At 40.6% G+C, this 19,128-nt stretch overlaps 2 protein-coding genes across 4 annotated transcripts in view; one reads left to right on the plus strand and one right to left on the minus strand.

The window, feature by feature from the left end:
- LOC129853084 (inositol polyphosphate-5-phosphatase A-like) overlaps window positions 1–8,138 on the plus strand; it is a 204,860-nt gene extending 196,722 nt beyond the window's left edge. The window contains exons 13-16 of one of the 2 annotated variants that reach the window (XM_055918782.1): window positions 2,301–2,412; window positions 5,395–5,463; window positions 6,269–6,305; window positions 6,555–8,138. In XM_055918782.1, the coding sequence (XP_055774757.1) occupies window positions 2,301–2,412; window positions 5,395–5,463; window positions 6,269–6,305; window positions 6,555–6,592 (256 nt within the window). In that variant the 3' untranslated portion in view covers window positions 6,593–8,138. Of the gene's footprint in view, window positions 1–2,300; window positions 2,413–5,394; window positions 5,464–6,268; window positions 6,357–6,554 lie in introns of both variants that reach the window. The other variant, XM_055918773.1, reaches the window with a different exon arrangement.
- A 1,610-nt stretch (window positions 8,139–9,748) lies between these two features.
- Window positions 9,749–12,404, minus strand: LOC129853092 (homeobox protein Nkx-6.2-like). 2 transcript variants are annotated; one of them, XM_055918796.1, is made up of 3 exons: window positions 11,596–12,404; window positions 11,057–11,250; window positions 9,749–10,689 (listed from the first exon to the last, which is right to left on the minus strand). In XM_055918796.1, exons 1-3 carry the CDS (start codon window positions 12,005–12,007, stop codon window positions 10,441–10,443), a joined length of 855 nt encoding a protein of 284 aa, XP_055774771.1. In that variant the 5' UTR covers window positions 12,008–12,404; the 3' UTR covers window positions 9,749–10,440. The 2 variants fall into 2 exon arrangements, with proteins under 2 accessions (XP_055774771.1, XP_055774780.1); XM_055918805.1 differs by having other exon boundaries at window positions 11,057–11,229; window positions 11,596–12,401.
- Window positions 12,405–19,128: the final 6,724 nt, after the last annotated feature.

Consider the following 19,128-nt stretch of genomic DNA (forward strand, 5'->3'; position numbering starts at 1 on the left):
TAGCCTACCTGAGGGACTGAAGTTGGGCCAGCGGAGTGTGTGTGTGGTTGTGTTGGGCTCAGTCTCACAGCGAATATGGCAGACTCATACACACAGGTGGGCGATTGTTGAGTTTATCAACTTGGCCCCATTTAATTAGTGTAATTAGTCTTGCTGAGGGCAATAAGAGACCGATAGGAGCTGACGGGCTCCGGCCGCGCACACCCACTAGCCCCGTTTGCTTTCAGATACGTTTGTATCTGCGCTAATCGGACACATTAATCACACAGTGCTCCCCAAAGCCGCCACTGATGTTTGCTGTTGCATTAGGACCTGTTATCTCAATTGGAGCCATTGGAGGGTGCGGTGAGAAGGGGAGGAGGAGTGTAGGGTAAGACTGCCTGCAGATAGACATTATCGTTCCATTGCCATTGTTGAGTATCGCTAATCCCCTTATACGATGATTAATAACCTTTTTCCGATTTTGTTATTTCATTATCAAAAACAGTTAGGTAATAGTGGTTTTGTTTTTTGTTAATGTGCTCCACAGCAATTTGCTACGATAGGTTGATACTCCTTTTATTTCCCTTACGATAGAGAGATCGCATAGTCATTTAGGGCCAGTTCACTGTATGGACTGGAGAGTCTGTAGCTAGGCCAGCCCCTGAAGATCGAGCCACTTTGATGACGCTGCTCTTTTCCTCCCGCACTCTCATTTTACTGTCTGAGCCCTCTCTATCCCCTCTTCTCTCTCTCTCTCCTCTCTCTCTCGCTCGGCATCCCTCGTTCTTTTCTTCCTCACGTCTATGAAAGACTTTCATCCGGAGGATCCCTTTATCATCCCTTCCTTAGCATACCAAAACCTGCTGCATTTCCACATGCTTTAACGTGCCATTAATGCTAATTGGAGGCTGGGGGCTCTGTAAAGGAGCCCTCTGCAGGCCTGTTTGTTCACCCAGCGGGGGGGTGCTGTGCGCTGGCCGGATGTGGGTACCTCTCGTCCCCTATCCCCCCCCCCCCCCCCCTGCCCCGGTCCGCCCTCCCGTAGTCCCCAGTCTGTGGTCGTACTGGTCGCTATGGCACAACTGTAGCATCCCCCCCTGTGCTGTGCTGTGTGTGTGTGTGTGTGTGTGTGTGTGTGTGTGTGTGTGTGTGTGTGTGTGTGTGTGTGTGTGTGTGTGTGTGTGTGTGTGTGTGTGTGTGTGTGTGTGTGTGTGTGTGTGTGTGTGTGTACGTGCGCACGCCTGGAGGTGTTTACCAGGCCTCTGTTTGCGCAGTTGGTTTCCTGCCTGGCTGCCTGAGAGTGACACAATCACCCTTCATGGCTGCAATGTGACAGTGTATGGCTTGCCCTGCACAGCATGGCTGGTTGGCCTAAAGAGGTGCCTGTGTGTGTCGTAGCAGCCACTAGTTAGCTAGGTGAATGTATCCGATAGCTGTGTGCTAGCAGCCTCTCATTCGGACCTATGGAACCATCTGACTGACTGGAGAATACTGGGAGTGGGGGGGTCACGTCCCATTATGGTGTAAAACACACGTGCATACACAGGAAGATGTGTGCGCACACAAACAGACACACACAGAAACATAATAATCGCACTGTTACTTTCAAGTCTTTTAACGTCGTCACCTGAGCTTCTCGACAATGGAGAATAATATCGGACGGCTGGGGTTATTTTGTCATTCGTTTATTACTGGCCCCGGGGGGAAACGTGTGTTGCGTTACGCCACGGTGAGCCCTGTGTGTAGCACTGAAGGAGCAAATTGGATTGGTATTACAGTATGTAAACCCGGTCCTATCCTGATGAGCCGCACAAACAAATTGGATTGGTGGCATGTAAATCTAATGCAGTTTGATGAGCTGTAGGGCTAAATTGAATTCTCAACAATGTAAATCTGCATCGGCTCGATAGGGTTCCCGGCGGGCCCGGGCTACTTAAATCATCCGATTGTTCCTCCTGTTACCAGATACAATCTCACTTGGCCATTTGCCACAGCCCTAATCTCTTTTTGATGGCTGCATAGGGATGTGGAGGGGGGAGAGAGTGGGGGAGATCCACTGAGCCTGTAAACATTTCTCTGATTGAGCCATCCATGTGTGTTTAATCAAAAGATGATTTCCAGACAGTCAAAGCTGTGTATCTGATTTAGATTCAGTGTTCTCTCCTTTTCTGTGCTCTAGCCCCTAACTAAGAATGCCTTTAACAATCTAATTTAGAATACACCGAATTGTCTTTTTGTATTTCTTCCACTTTATTAACACAGAAGTCTTGATTATTGTATGACGATGGTGTGTTTTTTGGGGCGGGTTGTTTCCACAGTTATCCGTACAGTGAAGACAGCAATCAGGGAAAGCAGTACATGAACACTAGATGCCCTGCCTGGTGTGACCGCGTCCTCATGTCTGCCACAGCTAAAGACCTGGTCTTAAAGGTGAGTTTTTAAGAAGCCTAAGACACATACACACGGCGATCTGCCAAAAACAGTCATTGGCAGACCATCACCCCGTGGTGTATCCCAGATTAATGTAGAATCTTGGATTGCCAATCGGGGATAGCATCACACCCTTGGTCTATGGCATCTGCTCTTCCTCCATCCCTCTTTCCTTCACATTCCGTCTCAACTTCTTCCCCTCTCCTCCATTCTCTCTCTTTCTTCAACCCACTCTGTTACTCTCACTTCTTCTCTCTCTCTGCTCTGCCCATGCTCTGCCAGCCTCCCAGATGGAGGGATTTACTGTGTGTGAATATTCATACGGTGAGTTTAAGCCCAGGGTCCACACAGACAGTATATATGTCCCCTATCTTCTAGCTTGCCAGCGGGCCATAATGGCCCTGTAAAGACAGAGATCTTGTGCTCCCTCTGTCTGCTCTTCCTCAGAGTCAACACAGTGGCAGAACCCAAAGCTGTGGCCCACCACCCTGCCTAAATCCAGGAGAGGCATTGTAAACTCTCAACCAATCTGCCACCACTCCCCTCCCTCCCCGTCAGCACGGCACCAGTTTGGGCTCCAGACTGTTGTCTTTCCCCTGTTGTTTGCTGGATTACTTGAAATATCTACCATGCTAGTCTCTCAAAAGTTGTTCACGTCTGACTGTGATGTTTAGAGAACATGGCGGATCTGGGGTTGGATAATGCAAAACTGTTTCTAAGACCTCTTCAGCACTTGGCATCTTCACAAAGTGCATCTCTTAACATGTTTACGATCAGCCTAACTTACCATTTTCCATGTAACTACAACTTTAAGAACTGCATCCTTTTTTGGTAAGTTTTCCTTGGTTGCGGTTGTTGTCGGGGAAAAAAAAGTTTGTGTAAATCTGTCATTTCAGTTTACACTGAGGTGTCCCATTTTTTGCTTTAATCAGCCCAATGAATAGATTGAGTTTGTCCACCTATTTGATTACTATGCTTTTTAAGGTGACAAGAGGAGAAATGTATTGTGTCTAAAAGTGCACACTCACACTTGATTAAGCTGGAGATGGTCCATGACAATAGAGCTGTTGGAAGGCATCTGGTGTGATAAATGAGACTAGATTACACCGGCGAGGCCAGCTGTAAATTTAAGTGAAGGCAGCCACCTTGACATGGCATGGCAGATGTTCAGTAGGCACAAAATTGTCCGAAATGGGGTGAAACAGAGAGAAACCGTCTGAACATGTCCACTGCAAAACATTTTGCTATGGTGTGCCCTATTGAACATGTCCCTGTACGGGGAGGAACTTGCCGTCCATGGCGACGAGAGAATGTTTAATGAACACAACACCAGAGCATCCCTTCCTCCACAGTAGCACCTCTCTTCTGTACTACCATAGTTGTGCCTGCCGTTTATCTGATGGTCTGGGTGTGTGCAGGAGTCTCCAGGATAAAAGCCCAGTACAGTAGTCCACTTCACAGTGGGAGTCTGCACACAACCACACTCAGTTCTCTGAGCTCCAGAACACACAAGGGAGGAGATAAAGGAAGTTGGCTTTCTAAAATATAACAATTCCTTACTAGCCTTTCTTCTCATCTGCTGTGGTTTTACAGGAAGGTTTGGCTAATCCCCCTTTCCAAAATACTTGCCCTCATCATTAGTTTTAAAAAAGAGACAAAAAGGCTATAAATTGTCCATAAATATTAGTTATTTATTTTCTCAATTACAGGTTAATTGCTTGTAATGTAGGGGAGCCTAATGTTAAAATGTTCACAGATTGGCTGATGATGCACTGAGCATACGCACGTGCGCGCACACACACACACACACACACACACACACACACACACACACACACACCACAGACAAACACACACACGCTCAGTCACTCCAAGGCAGCGTTACAGATTGTTGAGACATGGGCCTGAAAAACAGACGCCCACGTGGCATCGTCTATCATGGCATGGTCGGTTAACTCGCCGCCATGTTATTTTCTGCTTGCCGAGCCCTAACACGCCAAAGGTTGCCCGCTGCCTGCGCGGCACAGCGCCGGAGGGTGGATGTGTGATAATGAATGCTCAGCGGAGCGAGCGCTCTGTTTCTGCCGGAGGGCCCCCGGTAATTTGTTTATCTGTCTAAAGATTATGCAGCCCGAAAATCCACAATTTGATGCTGTCTTTGTAAATGATCAGGTCTCTATGTGATGAATGTATCCCGGGCTCCAGGAGTCAGCGACTTATGCGTTTGGCAGGCGGTTGGGGAAAGTGCCGGTGCGTGGCCCTATAGAAAGGTAGAGTGAGGTACCCGCCGCACGGTGCACGTCAGCGCACCAGTGACCTTAGACTAGCAGGATAGGTTTGAAGTTAATTTGGATTTAAGTTTCTGGTCCATTCTGAAGCTACTCGTTGTTTCTTCTCAAGTGGAAGCGCTCACCTAGTCACAACTGACGGCTCTCAGGCTCTTTAAAAAGTCTTCAGTTCTACCAGAGAAATGATTTATTATACTCTAGGCCTGAGGTTCATGTCTGTGTTTTGACACTTTCTTTGTGTGAAATATGGAAACATGATTCATTCATATGCTGTATGAGCTCATTTGTTTGGGAGGTAAATATGGTCTTGGTAACTGGTTTCCTTACAGTTCCTGTCCATTCACTGTATTTAATCTTCAAGTAAAATGTGCAATATTGACTTTCTGAAGTTGTATTAACTCTGTTAAAACTCTGTTGTTAGTTATAAATCAGTCATATGTAATCAACTGTAGGCTACTTCAGGATCAGGTTTAATAACACCGCATGAAATGTCTAAGATAAGAAATTTTCTTGTAATAACATTGTTAAAATGAAATCCGAGTAATGCTTATTTGACCTCGAAATGGCAACAAATAAAATGATTTGGCACACTGGGAGGAACATTTTTCTCTTTCGATTATGTTTTAGTTATTTGTTTACATTTTTATACTACTGTTATTTTAATATAATTATTTTAATGTTTTTTTTTTCTCAGCCTGAAAATGAGGAGAAGAACTTGGTCTATGACAATATAGGGCCCAACGTCTGCATGGGGGACCATAAGGTAACATCACAGACCTAGCCCACTTTTGTGTTGTGTTGTGTTTTGCCTGTTTGTGGGTATGGGTGGTTGTCTGTCTGTGTATGGATTTGTTTGTGTGAAATTGAGTACATTATTTCATCATGTTCTATTGTTTCAATTGAAAACTAAGTTTGCACTTTGTTGGAATATGGGATTTCCAGACATTTTCAATTAATGGAATTCGGTTTAGTCCTTGATTTTAAAGAATATGACTAGTACAACTACCTTACCTTATCATAACCAAAAACTAGTACTCAACTGACCTATTGCTGCAAATGCTTATGCATGTGCCTATAATGAAACCAAAAGTTGGCTGTCAACAGTCATATTGTGATCAGAGGCTATTTTGTCATGCTGACTTTATAGATAGTATTTAACACAGTCCCTCGAGTCTGTAGTGTCAGACAGTGGCTGTTAGGCTGACAGAGAGAGAGGCGCCTTAAAGCTGAACTCCTCAGTCTTTCATCATTACTTACTGTGGCCTGGACAGTAGTGTATGTGTGTGTGTGAGGGGACCTGGGTACAGAGATACTCCACCAGACCTAGGCCAAGAACCACATGCACCCGCTAAAATCACATTCTGCTTTGTTTACATTTTTTCCAATGTAGTTAGCACGCAGGTGAAAATATGTGCGTCCCCCTGGTATGTGAGTTTAGGGCGTGTGTCTTTGTGCGTGTTTGAAAGCTTTAAACTTGTATTGGCTCCATTTGCCTTTGCCCCTTCACACTCAGGGCAGGACTGTTGCTAACTGGCTCATTTGTCTCTCTGTGTCCCTCTGTCTGGCAGCCTGTCTACCTGTCCTTTCGTTTAACAACCGGGGCAGGTAAAGCTAATGCAAATAAGCACAAGTGTTGTAACGTGCAGTGATGTCTTGGTAAATATTTTTATTTATTATTAATAAATTATAGATTTTTACCGTCATTATTATTCTTATTAATATTCTTATTATTAATTAGGCTTCGGTTTCTTAAATTTTTTGCATTGCATTTTTTTAATTGTTTGTATAGTACATGCCTGACGCTGAGGCATAATTCTCATTGCGCCTCTGTTTTTTTCTTCTTTATTTTGTCAGGAAAGTGGTGCCAAAGGGTGGAAAAGATATCTGCGTGAAGCGCCTCTGTGAGAAGAACACGAGAGTTGGACACAGGATACACACACACACACACACACTGAAGACCCTATACAGACTTTTCAGCAGTGCTGACCAGTTGCAGTCGTTCTAACACCTCATTCATACAAGCTGTTGTTTTTCCACACAACACGTCAGTATCTGGACTACCCACCCGAGACACGTTTGCGATAAGACACATCTTACTGACCTCACCATTGCGACGCACCCTATTCCCCCAGAGAAAGGAAGGACAACTATTTTCCATGTCACAGCCTTGTTGCCAAAACTCTAATAGAAATTAGTCATAACTACATTATTTTAGATACCATATTTGCAATTTTAGGTACGCCTCTAACATAGAAGCTACTTCCATAAGATGTTTTTAAAAAGTGCAATGCAAAAAAAATTGTATATCTATATTGTTAGGTTTATTTGTACATTGGACAGTATAACATAGAGTTGTTGATGGTTTTAGTGCTGTTTTCTCTCTTCTGACCGAACTTTGTGGTCCCAATGTTTAGAATAGATCAATATTTTCACTTAATTTCATTTAGATTTTATTTTCGAGTTTTTTTTTTATTTGTCATTGCTGCCATGCCTCACATCAGCTGAGTCTCATTTTATATACTGTACTTTTTAAAGAGATAATTTATCATTCTTACCACAATTGTTATGCTGAAGTATATGGAGACAATATGGCTGCTGGGTGTTTCATCAGCCATGACCTTTGAATCTAACATTACAATGGAGAGAAGAAAAGAAAAAACTTTTCAGCCAACATGATTTATATAGCCTATCCAAGGATGTTTTAAGCAGTGCCATAGATCATATAAGATATTGTTTCATATATAGCAGTCTCACATTATTTCATTATTATTATTCTAACTTATTTCTGTGTAATAATATTATGGTTCTGAATGTGATGTTTTTAGATAGGCTTGGGTATCTATTTTTGTTACTGCATTATGGTGCCAAGTATTGTACAAAGAAATGAATTGTGTAAGAGTTAACATAAAATAGTTAAGTCCAACTAATAGATAAAGGTATTGATTATACATTGTAAAAAAACAACAACAAAAAAACGCTAAAGTCGGGAAAGACCAGGAAGAATTGCTTTTGAATTTTGTATGTAGCCTTCAACAGCCTTCACTGCTATGTTGCAAATGAAGGTCCTCTCATCGCTCGTCAGAGCGTTAAAAAGCGATTAGGGGAGGCTGTTGATGAAACGCGAAGGCTTCCTTTTATTGATTTAATTTACTACACTACAGAGTTCAGACTGTGTGAAGCCGTTAGATTGATCCAGGATTTTTTTTCTTCATCTAAATCACCGCAAGTTGAAATTATTTTGTGACTGCCGCTGAATTTGTTGTCTTGACAGTGTGATTTGATTCGTAGGCAAAACTGCTTGTTTTTCCCGCTGGTCACGTGATAAGAGAAGCTGCAGTTTGTTCACTTTTCAGCAGATAGAGATTCTATACCCCATTGACGTCATGGCCTCTAGTGTTGGTTATGCGGTTCTCAAGCAATAAAACCATTAGAACTCAATGGGTGTTTTGTCATCATTCCACCGCATCTATCACTTCAGCATTGCATACCGCACAACAAGATTGATTGGGTCTTATTATTTGTAAAACTTGCTCAACTTGCATGCGTGGCCACAATCGTTCAGAGGCTACGTGTGCATCGGGATTACCGTTTTCAAAGATGTTCGTGATATCAAATCAAGTTAAACCATGCAGCTTTAACGCCTTGATCACATCTACAGAGGTTGGCGCAAAATTAACGCATCATCATCTGGACATGTGTGCAACAAAAGTTCAACGTTCACCTTCTGCTACCATTTCTGTCAAGCCGTTCGATAAATCCAATTGATGCTCCACAGAACGCACTGCAACTACATCTGTAACACAATGATGCAAGGCAAACGCGGCGTTCCGTTGGAAATGGGTGTATTTCCTTTTTTTTAACCAAAATGCAATGACATTATCGGTGTGATCGAGGTTTACGTCTCCACTTTGGTAATTCTAGTCTTATGGTTATTTCAGATTGACTGGCCTTCTAGGCCTATTATGCTGCGTTTACACAGCCCAATTCTGATCATTTTTCGGTCTTTTGACCAATCACATCAGATCTTTTCACATCAGATTTTTTTCAGAGATGATCTGATTGGCCAAGCGACCAATTAGTGGAGGAAAGAAGGTCAGAATTGGGCTGCCTGTGTGGACGCCGAAAACATTATCCCGTGTTAGACATATATAGAAAACAGTTATGAATTTATGAAAAATTGCTAATTTCTATATTTCAAGTAAGTTAGAACCAGTGCATTTATATAATAACCAATACATGTAATAGGGCAATAGTGAAACGTGGTATAAAATATAGTACAATATGCAGTTTAATTAGTAGGGGCCTAGCACTATGGACATTTATATATTTTTCTGAAAATGTATTGATTTGTGCTTTAAAAATAGCGTACATTGTAGAATAGTCATTCTCTCTCCTATTGTACTTTAACCATGAATGAGCCCGAATCAAAAGTCCAAACTACACTTCAGAGCGTTAGGTCCAAAGAAAATCACTATTTCAAAATGAACTGTTCTGAGATGTGTGAAGTCTATATACTTTAAAAGGGATAAGGTAGTCTACACACTTCAAACTCTAATAATTGCAAACATAAAGTAGGCTATCATTTGGGGTTGTAACGCAAACAAATGGAGGCTATACCCTATAAACAACCCTCCATTCCAATTACTATATCTGGGTTTGTGAATGTAGACGATTTCGTTTTTGAAATGTTGAGAAAATTGGAAAAAAAATACAGATTTTATATGTAGCCTATATATTCATGGGACTCCCTATGTATAAACGTATAGACAGTGCATTGTTTAGGCCTAATCACCACCATCATTCACAACACCGTTGTCAAAAAAAGAGAAGTATAATATTGAGAATAACATTACAAGTAGTCTAATGTCAAGTGTAATTTATAGTTTGTCTTTGTTGGCCCATTTCACAAGACCTAGGCCTATTAGTTTAGTATAGGCCTATATTTTCACCAACGCAACTAACATTGAGCTATTCCATCTTGCGTACGCAAGTTTTACAAAAGTGCTGCAAAACATCTTAGACGGTCTTGGATAGAAGAAGCAAACAGGTTTCCGTTCATTATAATTTATTAGACCCATCTTTCTCAGTATTTGAGTGGGTCCCGATCAATGTTAAAATATGTGGTTATTCAATGAAGAGTAATTTCAGTGAAGATGAAAACTGTTCAAAAACAAAATTCCATTTTAAAAACAAAAGCTTGTTAAATAATTTATTTATAATACGTTTTTTTTCTTCCATCTTCGCAGAAGTAATAATACTCTCTTATTCCAACATAAACGATGGTCCAGTTCTCTATCTTTGTTTGATGAGGTAAAACATAAATTCCTTCAAATTATAGAACTGAGTTGAAATCGTTAAAACAAGCTTTTTACATTATAATTTACAACATTTGCATGTATACATTGTGTACCTGTATTGAATTTAGAATGGTAAAAGATGGAGAGATGGGTAACATTATTCGGCAATAATATAACAAAATGAAGCCGTAATATTGCGAGGGTATATGCTTATCGGGATTTGCGGGAAAGGCTGCCATGTCTTGTTTACATTGGTTTAATAACATAACTTACTCAGTAAAAAATATATACATCTCACTTACATTTTCGTTTGTACAACATAAATCATTCACACCACCCATCAGCGCCCTTTCTTTCCATTTGAACAATTTATACCCTGGTTAAATTAGCTTTAGAAGCACCGTGGAGTGTTTCAGTCTCTTCGCGACAAGTTGTCACGGTCATCACAAGGTGTCCGAGCTATTGCTGCATGGACTGATCAGGGAAAGGTTTGTAGCCTTGTGCTTTTTCAGAAGTCTTGTGATTTTTTCGTCGTCTGAATTAGGGTCCAGAGGTTTGTTGTACTCGTCATCATCCTCATTGTCCGAGCTTTCCTTCATCTTCTCAGTTTCAGAGTCATGTTTCTTTTTGGCTGTTGCCATTTCCGCTGCGTGTCTCTTCCGCCATTTGGTTCTCCTGTTTTGAAACCATACCTATTGGGAGAAGCAATAACATACAATTAAACACTTAATAAATACAATTATAAGACATACTTATAGTGGGTAGTAATTATTCTTCCAACATAAAAGGTATTACTATCTGAGTTGGAGCCAAAATAAAAACATTGCTAAACATGAAGTTATTAATAGCTCAAATTGCATAATAATGAAAACATAGTAACAGCATAGGCAAATACCACCAATGTTAACAATATTGGCAATAATAATAATAAGCCTGCTAATAATAATAACTGAGAATAACACACAGAACTGCCACATACCAATTTTAATTTTAAAACGATTAACATTTAGGCTTATAAATTAATTAATGTAAAAAGATGACTCAAGTAATGATACATACCTTGACTTGACTTTCAGTCATTCCTAAAGAGTAAGCCAGTCGAGCTCTCTCTGGGCCAGCAAGGTATTTCGTCTGTTCAAAGGTTTTCTCCAATGCAAAAATTTGCTGTCCAGAAAAAGTTGGTCTGGAGTGTTTTTTCTTTCCATCCTTGTCGAGCATCATGTTTGCTTGAGCTACAAAAAAGATTGAAGAGTCTAGTCAAAAATATGTAAACACAACAGTGATTAGTATATCATCATCAGTAGTAAACAGTTGTCACGAGTTTACTCCTGGAGAGAGACATCGTGTTGACAATCATAGCTAGGCTTAGAATATTAATTAAAACGGAAGCAATATAAATGGATAGCCCATCGAAATCGTTATGCATAGGTAGTTGTTATAAGTTATTTACAAGGAGAACCAAAACATAGGTTACCGAACAAATAAACAAATATCCTCGGCTATTCAAGAGATGTCTACATTAAAAAAGTAAAACATAACGATTTGTATAGCTGCATTTAAACATTTTTGCACTATACACAGCCAGATAACAAGCGTACCAGGACAGGGCACTCGAGGATCCCTCCAAGGGGAGCTCTGCATCACTCCGGGCCAGAATATGGGGGCTCTTCCTGGGAGATCCGTCAGGGGCTTCGGGTACCGAGAAACGGCTGCTGGGTTAAAGTACATTCCTGCGGTGGCCAAGCCGTTTATCCTTGGAAAGCCCGAGAGCAGCTGTCCAGCTGAGTTTATAGGTCTACCCAAGATATCGCTAATTCCATGTGGTGTCCCCAGGGCAAGCTGTGCGTTCAAATTATTGAGAGAAGGCGCCTTGAAGCCCACATGATTCTGCAAAGTGTAGGGAAATAAAGACGTTTTCATCTCGGTCATGTTATGCAATGCTGCCAGCGGTGTACTGCCTAGGACGAAAGCACTCTGCCTGTTAGCATCCATCTGCCCAACAGCTAACATTTGGGAGCATGAACCACCAAATTTGCTCGAGTAAATATAATAATAAACCGGAGAAAATAATAAATATAAAGGTCGATAAGCAGAGGCCACTACAGGAGCTTCTGAAGTATATCCTGGATACGGCAGCCACTGAAGGTTGAAACTTCAGAAAACAAAAACACTTCTTTAGGAGAGAAATTCTCTTGCGTTGTCGGACAAGTTTGATTTAAAAAAAAAATGTCTCTCCGGTTCAGACTGTCAATAGTGAGTTTGCCGCATGCGTCCACATCGAGAATCCTCTCGGAAGTCGAAGGATCTGATGATGTTTTTTAGTGGTTTTGATGGTGACCATAAGGGTCGGCTTTCTTCGTAAATTGACTCGAACTATGGCGTGAGTGAAGCGGGATGCACTGATAACCGTGCAGCAACCTGCATGCACATATTTCCCATTGGATAATGTTGAGTGAGAGAGCGCTCTGATTGGAGGGAACACACTCGGGTACTTTGCATGTGCGTCCCTTGGACAAAGCCACACTCTATCAAGATCGTCTTGTACTGCTATTAATGATGCATCATACGGTAGAAATCATTGTTTCAAGATTTGACAAATACGATTTATTTACAATATAACCCATTACCGATGACAATGTAAGTACATTAAACTCAATACAACTATGCTGTATGGTGATTTCATTGTTACCAGTGATGTGCAGGAGGTTGAAGATGCGATTATAGCCTTTGCATTTCTAGAAGAGGCATCCAGTATTTATTGAAAAGCATGCTTTATGTTTTGGGATTGTGGATATATAACAAGCATATAGACTAGGCATTTTATTTATTTATTTATTTTATTTAACCTTTATTTAACCAGGTAGGCAAATTGAGAACACGTTCTCATTTACAATTGCGACCTGGCCAAGATAAAGCAAAGCAGTTCGACACATACAACAACACATAGTTACACATGGAGTAAAACAACATATAGTCAATAATACAGTGAAAAAAAATAAAAATAAGTCTATATACAATGTGAGCAAGTGAGGTGAGATAAGGGAGGTGAAGGCAAACAAATATATGTATAAATAAATAAAAAATATAAAAGGCCATGGAGGCGAAGTGAGTACAACACAGCACGTAAAATAAAACTAAAAAAACAATGGAATGGTTGGTTTGCAGTGGAAGAAAGTGCAAAGTAGAGACAGAAATAAAGGGGTGCAAAGGAGCAAAATAAATTAATAAATAAATACAGTAGGTAAAGAGGTAGTTGTTTGGGCTAAATTGTAGATGGGTTATATACAGGTGCAGTAATCTATGAGCTGCTCTGACAGCTGGTGCTTAAAGCTAGTGAGGGAGATAGGTGTTTCCAGTTTCAGAGATTTTTGTAGTTCGTTCCAGTCATTGGCAGCAGAGAACTGGAAGGAGAGGCGTCCAAAGGAAGAATTGGTTTTGGGGGTGACTAGAGAGATATACCTGCTGGAGCGCGTGCTACAGGTAGGTGCTGCTATGGTGACCAGCGAGCTGAGATAAGGGGGGACTTTACCTAGCAGGGTCTTGTAGATGACCTGGAACCAGTGGGTTTGGCGACGAGTATGAAGCGAGGGCCAGCCAACGAGAGTGTACAGGTCGCAGTGGTGGGTAGTATATGGGGCTTTGGTGACAAAACGGATGGCACTGTGATAGACTGCATCCAATTTATTGAGTAGGGTTTTGGAGGCTATTTTGTAAATGACATCACCGAAGTCGAGGATTGGTAGGATGGTCAGTTTTACAAGGGTATGTTTGGCAGCATGAGTAAAGGATGCTTTGTTGCGGAATAGGAAGCCAATTCTAGATTTGACTTTGGATTGGAGATGTTTGATGTGAGTCTGGAAGGAGAGTTTGCAGTCTAACCAGACACCTAGGTATTTGTAGGTGTCCACATATTCTAAGTCAGAGCCGTCCAAAGTAGTGATGTTGGACAGGCGGGCAGGAGCAGGCAGCGATCGGTTGAAGAGCATGCATTTGGTTTTACTTGTATTTAAGAGCAGTTGGAGGCCACGGAAGGAGAGTTGTATGGCATTGAAGCTCGCCTGGAGGGTTGTTAACACAGTGTCAAAAGAAGGGCCAGAAGTATACAGAATAGTGTCGTCTGCGTAGAGGTGGATCAGAGAATCACCAGCAGCAAGAGCGACATCATTGATGTAAACAGAGAAGAGAGTCGGTCCAAGAATTGAACCCTGTGGCACCCCCATAGAGACTGCCAGAGGCCCGGACAACAGACCCTCCGATTTGACACACTGAACTCGATCAGAGAAGTAGTTGGTGAACCAGGCGAGGCAATCATTAGAGAAACCAAGGCTGTCGAGTCTGCCAATGAGGATGTGGTGATTGACAGAGTCAAAGGCCTTGGCCAGGTCAATGAATACGGCTGCACAGTATTGTTTCCTATCGATGGCGGTTACGATATCGTTTATGACCTTGAGCGTGGCTGAGGTGCACCCATGACCAGCTCTGAAACCAGATTGCATTGCGGAGAAGGTGTGGTGGGATTCGAAATGGTCGGTAATCTGTTTGTTGACTTGGCTTTCGAAGACCTTAGAAAGGCAGGGTAGGATAGATATAGGTCTGTAGCAGTTAGGGTCAAGGGTGTCCCCCCCTTTGAAGAGGGGGATAACCGCAGCTGCTTTCCAATCTTTGGGGATCTCAGACGACACGAAAGAGAGGTTGAAGAGGCTAGTAATAGGGGTGGCAACAATTTCAGCAGATAGTTTTAGAAAGAAAGGGTCCAGATTATCTAGCCCGGCTGATTTGTAAGGGTCCAGATTTTGCAGCTCATTTAGAACATCAGCTGACTGTATTTGGGAGAAAGAGAAATGGGGAAGGCTTGGGCGAGTAGCAGAGGGGAGGGCAGTGCTGTTGTCCGGGGTGGGGGTAGCCAGGTGGAAAGCATGGCCAGCCGTAGAAAAATGCTTATTGAAATTCTCGATTATAGTGGATTTGTCGGTGGTGACAGTGTTTCCTATCTTCAGAGCGGTTGGAAGCTGGGAGGAGGTGTTCTTATTCTCCATGGACTTTACGGTGTCCCAGAACTTTTTTGAATTTGTGTTGCAGGAAGCAAATTTCTGCTTGAAATAGCTAGCCTTGGCTGTTCTAACTGCCTGTGTATATTGGTTTCTGGCTTCCCTGAAAAGTTGCATATCACGGGGGCTGTTCGATGCTAATGCAGAACGCCATAGGATGTTTTTCTGTTGGTTAAGGGCAGTCAGGTCAGGAGAGAACCAAGGGCTATATCTGTTCCTGGTTCTAAATTTCTTGAATGGGGCATGCTTATTCAAGATGGTGAGGAAGGCATTTTTAAAAAATGACCAGGCATCCTCTACTGACGGGATGAGATCAATATCCTTCCAGGATACCCCGGCCAGGTCGATTAGAAAGGCCTGCTCGCTGAAGTGTTTCAGGGAGCGTTTGACAGTGATGAGTGGAGGTCGTTTGACCGCTGACCCATTACGGATGCAGGCAATGAGGCAGTGATCGCTGAGATCTTGGTTGAAAACAGCAGAGGTGTATTTGGAGGGCAAGTTTGTTAGGATGATATCTATGAGGGTACCCGTGTTTACGGAATTGGGGTGGTATATATAAAGATATATATAAAAATTACCCTTATTTTGGTTTCGTGTTGTGTTGTAAATCATTTTTATAGTGCGGGTCAAGACAAACATAGTGAGTCTTAAAGATGGTATCACTTGGCCTACTCAATAGAAAATCAAGATAAGCGATTTGATCTGTATCACTGTCCCTGGTCAGAGGCACCGATATCTCTACCCTGGTAGCCTTCACAGTGTCCAAACTGACAACTAAACCGTGTAACAGATAGACCTGTCTTTTTTTTTCATTACTCAAATTATCATTGTTGTTTTTGCATTATTTCCGTGATGCGATAGGACCTGGACTGAGAAAACCGCGTGGCTCTAGACGTCATCAAATTGAGTGCTGCTTCAAGCGACCGCGCTAATATTTTATGGAGATGTATGAATGTTGTTAGAGTGAAATATGGCCACGTTAGAATTTGAAGGGTTCAGCAAATGCACCTTGGACCTTAAATAACCGAGAGAAGTATGTTCATTCTAAGGGGTTTGAAAAAGTAAAGGTTTTCCAATTTTGCACAGCATTTCTTTAGGCAATTTAGTTAACAATAAGCCTATAGAGAGATAGAGAGATAAAACCAGTCTATAGTTAGTGACATTTTCAAACCTGTTAAAAACATGAATAATACTATAATTGGATTTCACATATTTGTTTGTTCATTGTCATTATTTTAGGTCATATTATCCACAGTCAATATAATGTTATTGACGACGTGTTATGTAACTATTTCATCGGAAAGGGCAGGTGATGAAAGCTATCTTCATCCGTCAATTCACTCATTCGTTTTCACAGTCATTGGAAAGTTCTATTAGGCAATAATCCATCAGGGGGGAAAAAAATAATTTCACCTGCAACCAACTGCAATTGCACAGAGAATAATGTAAGAAAAGGCCATTTATTTTTAAAAACCATATTGTGAAATGATCAATACTTTGTGATTGAATAATCTTTTGCCCACTAGTAGCCTATGCATTTTCCGTCTTGATGCAGCAGCCTATGCCAGATAGTGGCACATTTACAGGCCATAACTAAATGGGGCTATTAGTTTCGTTCAAATTCATAATTAACAAATGTTTTGTAATTATTATTTATCAACCAACTTTTTGGAATGCATTCTCCACCACAGTATTTCTACTACTAGTGTGCTCATCAGCCTGTGCATTTGTAGGCCTACTAAGCAGCACGGTCGATTCAAAATCGTCTCAAACTATCTATATCTTGACTTTAACATAAACTAATTTTATTTTCACTAATTACAGGAGGCCTTTATTATGGAGTTTTATTATAGGTGCCTTACAACTTATTAATTGTAAAAACGCAATATTATATCAGATATTTGAATTATATCACCCTGTAAACGCATTAGTTTGTTATTACAAGTATTACAAGTATTGAAGGTAGGCCTATTACAAATATATATATATATATATATATATATATATATATATATATATATATATATATATATATATATATATATATATATATCTTATTATTATTATTAATCATCGATATAAGTAATTGACTGTTGTTTACAGCGGGAAGGGTAACCTGTACGCAATAGGCAAGTGTGCCCATCACATTGCATGTAAAACAAAAAACGAAATATACAAATTAAAATTATAATCGAACATTTTAATGTTCAATTTAATGAATTCGTTGTTATAATTGTTTTATATCTCATGATTGAATTAAAGTGAAGTTTAAAGCTAATACCGATCAGAAAAAAAGCTGACGTCAACTTTAACATTGAAGTAAATAAACCATTTTACAAAAATGCCAGAGGCACGAATCCCAGATGATAGTTTCGAAGAGCCCCCTCTTGGCGTCAAGAAGAGTTGTTTATCAGAGACTATTTCACAATTTGCTCCAAACTAAATCCAGGTAAGTAGGCTAAAATAAAATAAAAAAGCCTAGGCCATCACCCACTAAACTCATAGCACACACCCTTGAGCAGAGGTGTAAAGTAACTAAGTAAAAATAATTTTAAGTAGGTTACTACTTAAAGGCCCAGTGCAGTCAAAAACGTGATTTCCTGGGTTTTATCATTTACATATATTTCCACACTATGAGGTTGGAATAATACTGTGAAATTGTGAAAATTATGATAATGCCCTTTTAATGTAAGAGCTGTTTGAAAAGATCACCTGAAATGTCAGCCTGATTTGGCTGAAGGGAGTTTTGGCCTTCCATGGATGCATCACCATGCAATAAATTAGTTAATAGACCAATAAGAAAGAGACTTCCAAACCTCTCTACCAATAACAGCTAATTCATTTCCAGTTTTCCACTCCCTACTCAAACCTCTCCCAGTCAGTCCTAGCTAAATTATTTATTGAGAAATTGCTGTCTGCAATAAATTATTTTTGTTTCTTTTTGGCCATTTTAATTGAACACAATCACAGTAAGGTATACTTCATTGTTACCATGAAATTATTTGATATTGAGATAAAAAAAAATAATTAAACGTCTGCATTGGACCTTTAAGTCTTTTTTGGGCGTATCTGTACTTTACTATTTATATTTTAGACAACTTTGTCTTCACTACATTCCACAAGAAAATATGTACTTTTTATTCACATACATTTTTCCTGACACCCAAAAGTACTCGTTACATTTCGAATGCTCAGGCAGGACAGCAACTGAGCAACACAGTCCAATTCGCGCACCTTCAATTTAACTCGTAATTTCTACCGCCTCTAATTTCGCGGACTCACTAAATACAAATACTGTGTTTGTAAATTCTGTCGATATGAGGTTCTGTTGAGTTTATAATGCTTTCAGAAACTATTCACACCCCTTGAATTTTTCCACATTTTGTTGTGTTAAAGCCTGCGTTTAAAATGGTTTACATTGAGATTTTGTGTCACTGGCCTACACACAATACCCCATAATGTCAGAGTGGAATTAGGTTTTTCGATTTCTTTCTAAATTAACTAAAAATGAAAAGCTTAAATGTCTTGATTCAATAAGTATTCAACCCCTTTCTTATGGCAAGTTTAAATTAGTCCAGGAGTAAAAATGTGCGTAACAAGTCAGATAATAAGTTGCGTGGACACTAATAGTGTTTAACATGCTTTTTGAACGACTGCCTCATCTCTGTATCCCACACATACAGTTATCTGTAAGATCCCTCAGTCGAGCAGTGAATTTCAACCATTGATTCAACCACAAAGACCAGGGAGGTTTTCCAATGCCTCGCAAAGAAGGACACCTATTGGTAGAAGGGTACAAATAAAAAAAAGCAGACTTTTAATATCCTTTTGAGCATGGGGAAGTTATTAATTACACTTTGTATCAAAACACCCAGTCACTACAAAGATACAGGCGTCCTTCCTTACTCAGTTGCCGAAGAGAAAGGAAACCGCTCAGGGATTTCACCATGAGGCCAATGGTGACTTTAAAACATTTACAGAAAAAATTGAGGTTGGATCAACAACATTGCAGTTACTCCACAATACCAACCTAATTGACAGAGTGAAAAGAAGGAAGCTTGTACAGAATAAAAATATTCAAAA

This window comes from Salvelinus fontinalis, chromosome 1, assembly GCF_029448725.1.
Source record: "Salvelinus fontinalis isolate EN_2023a chromosome 1, ASM2944872v1, whole genome shotgun sequence".
In the NCBI taxonomy this organism is placed as follows: Eukaryota; Metazoa; Chordata; class Actinopteri; order Salmoniformes; family Salmonidae; genus Salvelinus; species Salvelinus fontinalis.